Raw genomic sequence first — 11,149 nt, 5'->3', positions numbered from 1 at the left:
CCCCAAAATGCAATAAATCCATGACATGTTTTTTTTTTCAAAATGCAATTAATCCATTGAATCAATATAAAAGTTATTTTTCCATAATGAAACTGTTGAAAATACACAACAAAGTAAGTTGATCCACATATGATAGCCTACTAATCTTATATCTCATACTAATCTTATATACAGGCACTGTACTAAAAATACATTCAATCAGCTGTCGCTCCCAAAATGAATGCAACGGGTAATCTTGTTAATGCTATAAATCAATTATGTCTCCGTTTGTCATTACCGATTAAAGAGTATCTGGTGCCACTGCATGGTTCATGATTCAGTTTTGGGAACCGTGACAGAAGTTTGATGTTGTCGCGTGTGAACAAGCAACAGCCAGCATTTTTCCGCCTCCCGAGTGCCTCATCTTCTTAATCTCCTCACTAAATGATTAGATTTCGATGGCTTACGTTTCTTCCCCACCGCAGAAACCACCACAGGTTCATCAATGGCATCAAAATTACTAATTTTTTGTTTGTTTGTTGATCACAAAGTAGATTAGGAAAACTAGGAAGCCGGGTGTATTCAAAGTGCCGCCATTACTGTTTACAATGCGTGGAATGGTGCGCTGTGATTGGTTAAGTGGATGTATCACATTCTGCAGAGAAGGGAGACTGAAAGATAGGGAGAAAACATGACAGAATATCACGGTGAATATCGCATTTTGCATAAAATTAAAAATTGACTTTTCAATACCGACCAGATACAATACTAATTTTGGTGGGAACATTGGTGGCCGTTTATCGCGTTTTGGAACCAAACTCTTCAAAAATTGATTAATCCTTATTAAAGCTATTCAGTCAAGAGCAGTGAGTGATTATCTCTTTTTCTTTTGTTCTTTGATTAACATTAATGACAGACTGCAGGAGATTTATTTGGCTGCTGTCACTTTAAGACCTGCCACACTTGTAGCAGATCTGACGCATCCTATTTTCTCTTTACGTTCATTTAAGACTTTATTTAACACATTTAAAGGAACACTCCACTTTTTTTGAAAATAGGCTCATTTTCCAACTCCCCTAGAGTTAAACGGTTGAGTTTTACCGTTTTCGAATCCATTCAGCCGATCTCCGGGTCTGGCGGTACCACTTTTAGCATAGCTTAGCATAGTTCATTGAATCTGATTAGACCGTTAGCATCTCGCTCAAAAATTACCAAAGAGTTTCGATATTTTTCCTATTTAAAACTTGACTCTTCTGTAGTTACATCATGTACTAAGACCGACGGAAAATAAAAAGTGATTTTCTAGCGATTTTCTAGGCTGATATGGCTAGGAACTATACTCTCATTCCAGCATAATAATCAAGGAACATTGCTGCTGTACCATGGGTGCAGCAGACGCATATATATCAATATCTTTGTAAAAGTCTTAAAGGAACACTCCACTTTTTTTTGAAAATAGGCTCATTTTCCAACTCCCCTAGAGTTAAACAGTGAGTTTTACCATTTTCTAATCTATTCAGCCGATCTCTGGGTCTGGCGGTACCACTTTTAGCATAGCTTAGCATAGTTCATTGAATCTGATGAGAAAGAATGATATATATATATATATATGTGTATGTGTGTGTGTGTGTGTGTATATGTATATGTATATGTATGTGTATATATATATATATATATATATATATATATATATATATATATATATATATATATATCTCAATACACATAGAATTCAGCCTTCTTAGAAGAAGAGAAAAGGGTCCATTTAAGTCAATCAAAATTTTACTTCCAGTCTCTATATAGTTTACTTAATTATTCAATGCAGTCTAAGCATAATGAAAATGTAGGCGTACGTACAGCCTGTTTGACAGGTTGATAAAACATGTTCTTACTCAGACAGGACATTCATCATTATTGACTAATTTGAAAGTTCAATCATTAGTGATGAATTTAACGCTGTATTCTGGAGATTGAGTTTGGATACTTGATAGACTACCATAACACACAAACACAGGCATCCACACACGCACACATATGGGTAATGTGTGCATAAGTGCTTTAAAAGCGTGCATTAGTGCGACCTAATCCCATCAGTCATGTAGAGCAGATGGGCAATAAAGTGGTGGCACATTAGGCGTAGCAGTTGTAATCAGATTCCAAACTGATTTTCATTGATCTCTGACTGTCATTTGACAGAACATTGGGTTATTTTAACCCTCTCCTGCTCTTTCTTTACCATAGTTTACTTTGTTGTCAGTCATTTCCTGTTGATTTGTTTGTCAGTCATATGAATATGTGATTTATATTGCTGTCCTCATTCTGCCTGCAGAAGAAAACACGGAGATCCCCAAACGTCAGCATCATTGAATATTCAATCAGAGTCATTTAGTATTATAGCAATAGTTTAGCCAAAAAAATAAACTGTCATTGTTTTCCCACCCTCATGTCATTCCAGATCTGTATGGTGTTTTAGATATTTGTGAAGATATTTGTGAAGAATAATAACAAATAATAACTTACATTTGGACTTAAATTATTACTTTTATTATATTTTTAAGGGTCTATTTGTAGTTTTTGGAGCACCTGGTTACTATGAACTGTCATTATATGGCACACTGGAAAAAAATGTTAACCTAGTAAAATGTGCTTCATTTGGTAGCATCAACAGTACATTAAACATTTTAAGAATATCAATTTTCAGAAAAGGTTTCCCTAACAAATGTAAAGGTTAAATCAGGTAGAAATTGCTCCTACCAATTACATGTTAACACTTCTTACTGTGCAAGACCTGCATAATGATTCTTTAAAAATGTTTAGTTTTGTGTTCCGGTGGAAAAACAAACAAAAAACACCATACAGGTTTGGAGCAACATGATTATAAGTAATTTTTATTTTTGGTTGAACTATCCCTTTAATGTGGTGATGGTAATTGACTGCTGCTTTGCTGAAGGGACCTAAGGTGGTGCAGAAGTGCACCCTCAACTCTTAGTTTTTTGCTTTTTCTTTTGTACCCATGTGTCTACAGGACAGACTACTTAGCCATTCCCTCTGAAAATAAAGAAAACCCGGGCCCTGCTGTAACGGAATAAAAGTCTCACACATTACGGTATTTTTGAATTTACCTCTCAATTAGAAACATCATCAATAATTCCCCACCATCCTGAGTAGCTGATTAGAACCCCTCTACTATCACGTTCTGTTTCTCTCTTTCCTTGTCCACATCCTCTCTTAACATCACCGGATCTCCATTCTCATCCACTCAAGCACATGCCACTTCTCTGTTCATTGCCATATCGGTCCAGCAATTACTAACCTCAGCTGATCTCTCAACATAACTCAATAAGAGAGAAAGTACAGCAGCGGTAATGCTGAGGTCAGGGTTTGTTCTCTGTGTAAACTCCTTGATTGATGATTTTACATTGTTTAAAGTGTTTTGGAATATTAGAATGCATAGATTGTTGTGAAATGACATGGATCCATTTATTTTAATTTGCCATGGTTTTTTTTTTTTTTTTTTTTTTTTTTTTTTAATTCTAAGCAGCTTCCTGCAGTGTCATCTGATATGTTTTACTAGAACTGGAGTGATTTGTAATTTGAGGATGACTTTTTGTTGTTGATGGGGGTTATGTAACATCCTCTTCTGATGGAGGATAGTATGGAATGTTCTAGAAACATGATTAGAAAATGCAGATGCAGCTATTTTATATATACAAATTAGCTGCCTTTTTTGGGATGTTATGTTCCATAATGATGTTAACTTTTTTGATATCACAAAAAGCCAACTGTTCTTAAAAAATAGATAATACTGCTTTTTTTGGGATATCAAAAAAGTTCCCAGCTAACAGGGAACATTTCCTTAAAGGGTTATTTTACCCAAAAATGAAAATTCTGTCATTAATTACTCACCCTCATGTCGTTCCACACCCGTAAGACCTTCATCTTCGGAACACAAATTAAGATATTTTTGATAAAATCTGATGGCTCAGTGTGGCCTCCATTGACAGCAAGATAATTAACACTTTCAATGCACAGAAAGCTACTAAAGACATATTTAAAACAGTTCATGTGACTACAGTGGTTCAGCCTTAATGTTGTGAAGCAACAAGAATACTTTTTGTGTGCCAAAAAAAACAAAATAATGACTTTATTCAACAATATCTAGTGATGGGTTATTTCAAAACACTGCTTCATGAAGCTTCAAAGCTTTACAAATCTTTTGTTTTGAATCAGTGGTTCGGAGCGCATCAAACTGCCAAAGTCACGTGATTTCAGTAAACGAGGCTTCGTTACATCAAAAGTGTTTCGAAATTTCAATGGTTCACCACTGGGGGGGCATGACTTTTGTTACACACTCCAAACCACTGATTCGAAACAAAAGATTTGTAAAGCTTCGAAGCTTCATGAAGCAGTGTTTTGAAATCACCCATCACTAGATATTGTTGAATAAAGTCGTTATTTTGTTTTAAAAAGTATTCTCATCACTTCAAACATTAAAGTTGTAGTCAGCGATTTTTCCTCTTTGTCGCCATCTCTTCTTTGAAACCTGCAATTGCAGTCATATGCGGAACAGTTATCTGCATTGTGCATCGGCACAGCTCGTCAGCGCGGATGAATCTAATGTTTGCTGTCAATCACCGCACCGGTGTGGATACTGTACTTCAGAATCACAGATTCTACGTCTTGAAAGTTTGACCAATATAAGAATTTTCACTGGAAAATACCATCTGAACAAGTAACATTTCTGCCACTTTTGTTCTGACCAGCTGAGGAAAAAAGCATTAGGCCTACAATAAATTGCGCTGCCAATGATGATTAAATCTAACGATCGCTTAGCTCGGATCATGCCAAACCGTGCAAATTATTATTACTGTTATATTGTTCTCAAATTGTTAATGTTAACAACATCAGCATTACTATGACTATGTGTATATTAGCGTTACCTGTAGATTTCAATTTCTGTAGCCACTCAACAGTCCAAAGTCTTTTGCTTTTTGACTATGGGTGAATCTCCAGTTGTCACTGATGATTGTCATTTGGACCTTTCTGGATTACAATCCACCATCAAAATGATAAGTTTAATGATTTCAGCTGCTGTAATAACAGGCTATAAATGATCCGCTACCAGCAGCGTCCTCATGCGATAAAACCGACTAGCCTGGACTCCTTCCTTTCTGTTTACGGATGTGACGTAATGACGCACAGAGGAACTGCAGCATGCTTGAATTTCCCGCGGAAATCCACCATGTCGCTCTTATTATAAAACATTATTACAAGCTTACCGTTGTGAATCGAGCTAAGATAATGAGATAGTTTTGAACACTGGCTGGTTATGTACTTGCTCAAAAATTTATTTTGGATAATTTTTAACCAAAAAAAGTTACGGACTGCAGCTTTAAGGTTGAACCACTGTAGTCACATGAACTGATTAAATATGTCTTTAGTAGCTTTCTGGGCATCTGAAAGTGTAAATTATCTTGCTGTCAATGGAGGCCACACTGAGCCATCGGATTTTATCAAAAATATCTTAATTTGTTTTCTGAAGATGAACGAAGGTCTTATGTGTGTGGAACAACATGGGGGTGAGTAATTAATGACAGAATTTTCATTTTTGGGTGGACTAACCCTTTAACTTTGACTAACGTTCTTTAAAAGTTATGTAAATGTTAGGACAAAACATTCTTAAAGAAATGTTCTTATAACGTTATTACTAGTTAATATACGTCTCGTAACGTTGAGAGAAAATGTTCTTAGAACAATGTTCTTGGAAAGTCCATATGACGTTATTTGTACTTGATGAATATTCTCATAAGAGAAAAAGTTCTTAGAATAACATTCTCGGAAAATCCTTATAATGTGATTATTTGCTGAAAATAATGTTATCATAAAACGTTCTTAGTACAACATTCATGGAACGTCCTTACAATGTTACTATTTCCTTGATGAACATTCTCATAACATTGAGAGAAAACATTCTTAAAACATTTAAAAACACAGAAATCATTCAGAAATAACATTTTCATAACATTTTCAATATGATAGATAATATATGTAGGCTAATGTTCCTCTAATGTTCACATAAACCAAGAAAAAGCGTTCTTAGCGTTGATGTTTTGAACGTTCAGAAAATTTTCAAAATGATAGAATGGAACGATCCTCTAACATTCACATAAACCAAGCAAAAAACGTTCTTAATACATTTTTAAAAAATGGACGTTTTGAACATTAAAAAAACATTAAGAAATAACATTTTCATAACTTAATGGGAATGTTAGCAAAACATTCTAAGAACATAATGTATTTTTGTTAGCTTGGTTAACATCACCATGGAACACATCTGCAATTTATACATAAGATTTGTGTCACAAATAGACATTCTAACCAAATCTGGACATTGCTTTCTGTTTCAGGTACTGACGAGTCTTAATAGGACCCGGTTTAAAATGGAGAACAGGCACTGATGTTGTTCTAACACTCTGAAAGCTGCTCTGAGAAACCAGGAGACCTGCCAAATCAAATCCCTCTCGTCTTGATAATGTGATGTGTGGAACAAACTCTCGACTGCTCCATTATCTCCCACTGACTGAGTGGAAGTCCGCACTAACACACATCTTTATCTCAGACTGTTGAGGATCTGTATGTGTCTGTCCTCAACTTTTGCCTTAGTAGAGACACAAATACAGCAGCCCAGAGCTGAAGAGCTATCATACTGCCTATACACGCACTTTCTTAACCAAATGGCAATCATTATCGTCAGAATGCCCATGTTAGCCTTTCCCTCTTTGGTATACGCTGTTCTTACTCTTTTGATAGAAATAGATGAAGATAAGTCTGGATTACAATTAGACTTGGTTTTTATTGTCGTGTTTTCTATACAAGGAATCTCATTATAGTATTTAGTTGTTTTTTTTATTATTGTTTTTTATTTTTAAAAAATGTTCAAGTCACTCAGCTTTGCCACTTTGCAATTAATAATAAGTAAAACTGGCAGGTAAACAGCTGTAATAAGGACATACTGTGTACAGAAGTGAATGCTCTTTGTGTGATTGAACACATGCTGTCATCTGTGTTTACATTGATCATAGCAGACATTCTTGTGCATTAAAGCAAGTTTATGGGATTAAGATTCAACAACAGACATGGGACAGAACAGCATAATTATTACATTATAACTCTTGATGCTTTGTCAACAATGGCAGTTTGTACTGAAGCCAGTCCACATTGCAACCTTTTGCTATTGCTCAGTTGTGTTCAGCAGCAGTTGTGGGATCTGTATACCTTAAACATTTGCTTTATAATTCTACAGACTCATTTCAGATTGACTGTGAACAGTTGGCTGGAAGTAGTTACAAATTCTATTCAGCTGTTAAAATAACACTTGACTATGTAGTTGTATTTCCTTTTTTCACTGTTGCTGTTATGAATATATAGATTTGTATTTTTAATTTTTTTTTTACAGTGGTGCAGGCTTGATTCACTGTTAACTTTGCCTTTTGCATTGTTTTATATAGGTCATTGCCACCACACAAATACTGCGCTTGCTCTACTCTGTTAAAATGGAGCTGCTCATCACTTGTCAAAGCTTGTCATGTGTATTAAACCAGGCAATGCGTTTAAAAAAATGCCTGACTGCTTATTATTTGGAGACATTTCTCCCCCAGCCTAAACACATTGCATTTAGGTGCTAAAAAACATATTTCTTTTAAATTAAAACTATTAAAAAAAAAAAGCATGCAAGATTTTCAAAACCAGAGACAATCACACTTCTCACAGTCATAGCTGCACTTACAAATCACGTGATCATATTTAAAGTATTTGCATAGCCCCTATGATCACATAAACATACACATATTCTATAATTACAGGCTTAATGAATATGTAATACCATTATTGAACAAAGAGGGCGTGTTTTATTGTCAACAATTGGTCTTTGTCTCCCTCTGTAGTTCATACAGTGCAACAGCGGTTGACTCAAGTGGACGTTTTTCATATTTATTTGATAATTACAATTTAATTCAATTCAATGTTGTTGTTTTTTTTAATAATAATAATAAAATGTATTCCTGTGTATTTAAATTTAGTTACATTTTACCAAGGGAGGCAGTAACAGAATACCTGCATCACTATGTTGCAGTTTCATTCAAAAATGATTAGTCAAAAATGATTAGTTCACTTTATAATGAAAATTACCCCAAAGATTTACTCACCCTCAAGCCATCCTAACTGTATATGACTTTCTTCTTTCTGATGAACACAATCAGAGTTACATAAATAAATGTCCTTACGCATCGCAGCTTTATAATGGCAGTGAACGGCCATCCATCCATCATAAACGTACTCGACACGGCTCCTGTGGGTAAATAAAGGCCTTATGAAGCAACGCGATCCATTTGTGTAAGAAAAATATCCATATTTAACAAGTTATAAAGTAAAATATCTAGCTTCCGCCAGACTGCCTTCCGTATTCAACTTACGAAAAAAGCATAAATAATGTTTCGTCAGTTACAATTCTTTCTTAAGTTGAATACGGAAGGCGTAGGACGTAGCGTAAGCGATTTTAACTGCGTGAGGCGTTACACTTTCTTCCAAAGTTAAAGCAGAACTAAGTAACTTTTTTTTACCTTCATAAAGTCCTTACGAGGGTTAATTGACTTGTAGTGGTGTGTTTGAGGCGAGCACTAACCCCCTCTGGCATGTCTACGCCAGAATACAGCACTTGCAAGTTGAGACGCATCGACCCGACACAATCTCGCCTCACGTTCACGTTCATGCGAGAGTGACAAAATGCTTTACGGTAATTCAAAAACAATGTATATATTATGACTTTATAAGACAAGTCATAATATAACAAATAATATAACAACAACGCTGGTGAGCGTTGTAGTCGTTGCAGTCCAGAGCTGCGCTTGGAGTATTTATGACAATGTGATTCACTGAAGGAACCTGTAGGGGGAGCTTCGCAAATCTTACTGAGTTCCGCTTTAAAAAATTTTCATTTTAAAGTGAACTAATTCTTTAAACCAGTGGGCCTATAAAATTGCTTTGGAAATGATGCTTGGTATACAAATAAAGATGAATTGAAAAAAACTTTCAGTACACCACAGACAAATTAGTACATCCAGACTTATCGAAAATAGGGACTAACATTACTAAAGTTTAAAAATCTTGGGACATTTTGGAAATATTTAATTTAGAAATATAAAATTTAGATAGAAATAGGTAAAATCTTACGAGTGTAAAACCACGGACACCACAGAAGAGTGACACGAAATTGTCAGATTTTTAGCAAAATTAATACAAAAAACAAAAAATGAATTCACCATGTACACCTCAGATCAACCATCACCTGCAATGGCCTTTACACACGGAAAGTAATCCGCAAGTAGAATCCTTCCATTTTCTTTAGGGTCAACATCTATTGTATAACACCAGACATAACGTGGGGGGGGGGGGACAAAACTTTTTCTTAAAATATAATAAAATATATTTTTTTAACAAATTAATTTAATTGTACATGTTAAATAAAATCTGTATTTTCAATATAGCCATATTATTTGTGTTAATAAATGTTATTTTGTTGCAGTTACATCTCAGGATACTTCTTTAATGATGGAAATATGCAGATTTTGTTACACATGAAATGTCTCTAAATTAATTCTAAAATATGTATCATTTAACAGTGAAATTGTTTTCCTCCTACACAACACAACTATGCATTTAATGAATTATTGGTAGGCTATTTAAAGTTCAGTTTCAACTGTTGCAAAGTGTCCAAAAATACTTTTAGTGCACTTTCTAAACTGACATGTGACAACTATACAGACATATTTCTGCTATGAGTTCTTTTACCACAAGAGTGCAGTGCTTTTATTTTGAGTACGACAAACAATACCACTGTAAAACATTGCGGGTAAGCGACTTCTCTCACAATGATTTGTAGTGTTATATACGACATTTAATGGACCTACAGCGACAGCTTTTGCTTTAATGGACGATCCATGTTTAATGGATCTACAGCGACGGCTTTGCTTTGTGAGGTCATGGTCTTAGAGTATCACTCTCAAGGAAAAATCCATTCAATAGACTTATTCCACACATACAGAGACCAACTTCTGTTCTCGGCCTTGGGGGTGACATTTGTAAAGTAGTCCCGGGAGACAGCATCTCAAAACAAATTCATTTAGGTTTATTTTCAGGTGCTGCAAGCGTCTCTTACCTCAGCGTTTATCCGTCTTCTCCCTGTGTCAAAATCCTTTGATGTGTCCTTCTGGGGCTCCTTATGACAGTGCAAGTGAGCTGTGCTTCTGAGTGCGCGCGTCTTAAATTAAAAATGATTCTTTGTTTTGTTTGGTAATTGCCTCTCAAAGTTCAGAGATTAGGGACAGAAGAAAGGCAAATAGAGTCCCGCTGATTAAAGTGCTCTTAGAACATTCCTTACAAAGCGCAAATCCCCACTGAACTCATTTTAGTACGTGGTGGAATGTATTTTGGAACTCAGACATCTGTAAGATTGAATAATGGCAGAGAATAAGAAAGAGGCAGAAATCTATTTCTTAAAAACTGAGAAGATCCATCATGGATCTTCTGAGAACATCCATCACCAAAAAATCAGAGGGAGGCGTAGATGATCAGATACACTGCAGGCCAGAGGAAAAACCGACACACCTCGGTGAGTTCACTCTGATCTTATTCTGGAGCCTCAAACTTGTAAACTGTGATGGGATGATAAATTATTTAGCCTAAATTTTATAACAGTGAGGTCTGCATGAAAAAAATAGCTTGTCTACAAGAATAACAAATAATTATGACTTTACTGGCTTAAAGGTGCAATTTATAACATTTGGGCGGATCTATTGACAGAAATGCAAAATAATATACATAACTATGTTTTCAGTGGTGCATAAAGACCTTACACAATGAACCATTATGTTTTTATTACCTTAGAATGAGCCATTTCTATCTCATACACTGCGGGTCCCCCCTCCATGTCAAGTCGCCATTATGCACGACATGTTTCTACAGCAGCCCTAAACGGACAAAAACTCTACAGCGAGCGTTTGGTCACTATGCTGTTCTTCTAAATGTTTTTAGAGGCAGCTTGCATCATCACTACGTTGAATCCCACCTAGAAGTCAATGTTCCCTAAAAGTTCTCTAAAGGTGTCGAAAATTCT

At 35.5% G+C, this 11,149-nt stretch overlaps 1 protein-coding gene across 5 annotated transcripts in view; it reads left to right on the top strand.

The window, feature by feature from the left end:
* scn3b (sodium channel, voltage-gated, type III, beta) overlaps positions 1-7,598 on the top strand; it is a 28,221-nt gene extending 20,623 nt beyond the window's left edge. For 3 of the 5 annotated variants that reach the window (XM_048160942.1, XM_048160938.1, XM_048160941.1), the window contains exons 6-7: positions 3,005-3,085; positions 6,387-7,598. In XM_048160942.1, coding sequence (XP_048016899.1) covers positions 3,005-3,068 — 64 coding nt within the window. In that variant the 3' untranslated portion in view covers positions 3,069-3,085; positions 6,387-7,598. Of the gene's footprint in view, positions 1-3,004; positions 3,086-3,243; positions 3,486-6,386 lie in introns of those variants that run through there. The other 2 variants (XM_048160939.1, XM_048160940.1) reach the window with 2 other exon arrangements.
* Positions 7,599-11,149: the final 3,551 nt, after the last annotated feature.

This window comes from Megalobrama amblycephala, linkage group LG16 (assembly GCF_018812025.1).
Source record: "Megalobrama amblycephala isolate DHTTF-2021 linkage group LG16, ASM1881202v1, whole genome shotgun sequence".
Lineage (NCBI taxonomy): Eukaryota > Metazoa > Chordata > Actinopteri > Cypriniformes > Xenocyprididae > Megalobrama > Megalobrama amblycephala.
This window is presented reverse-complemented; position numbering and strand designations above follow the sequence as displayed.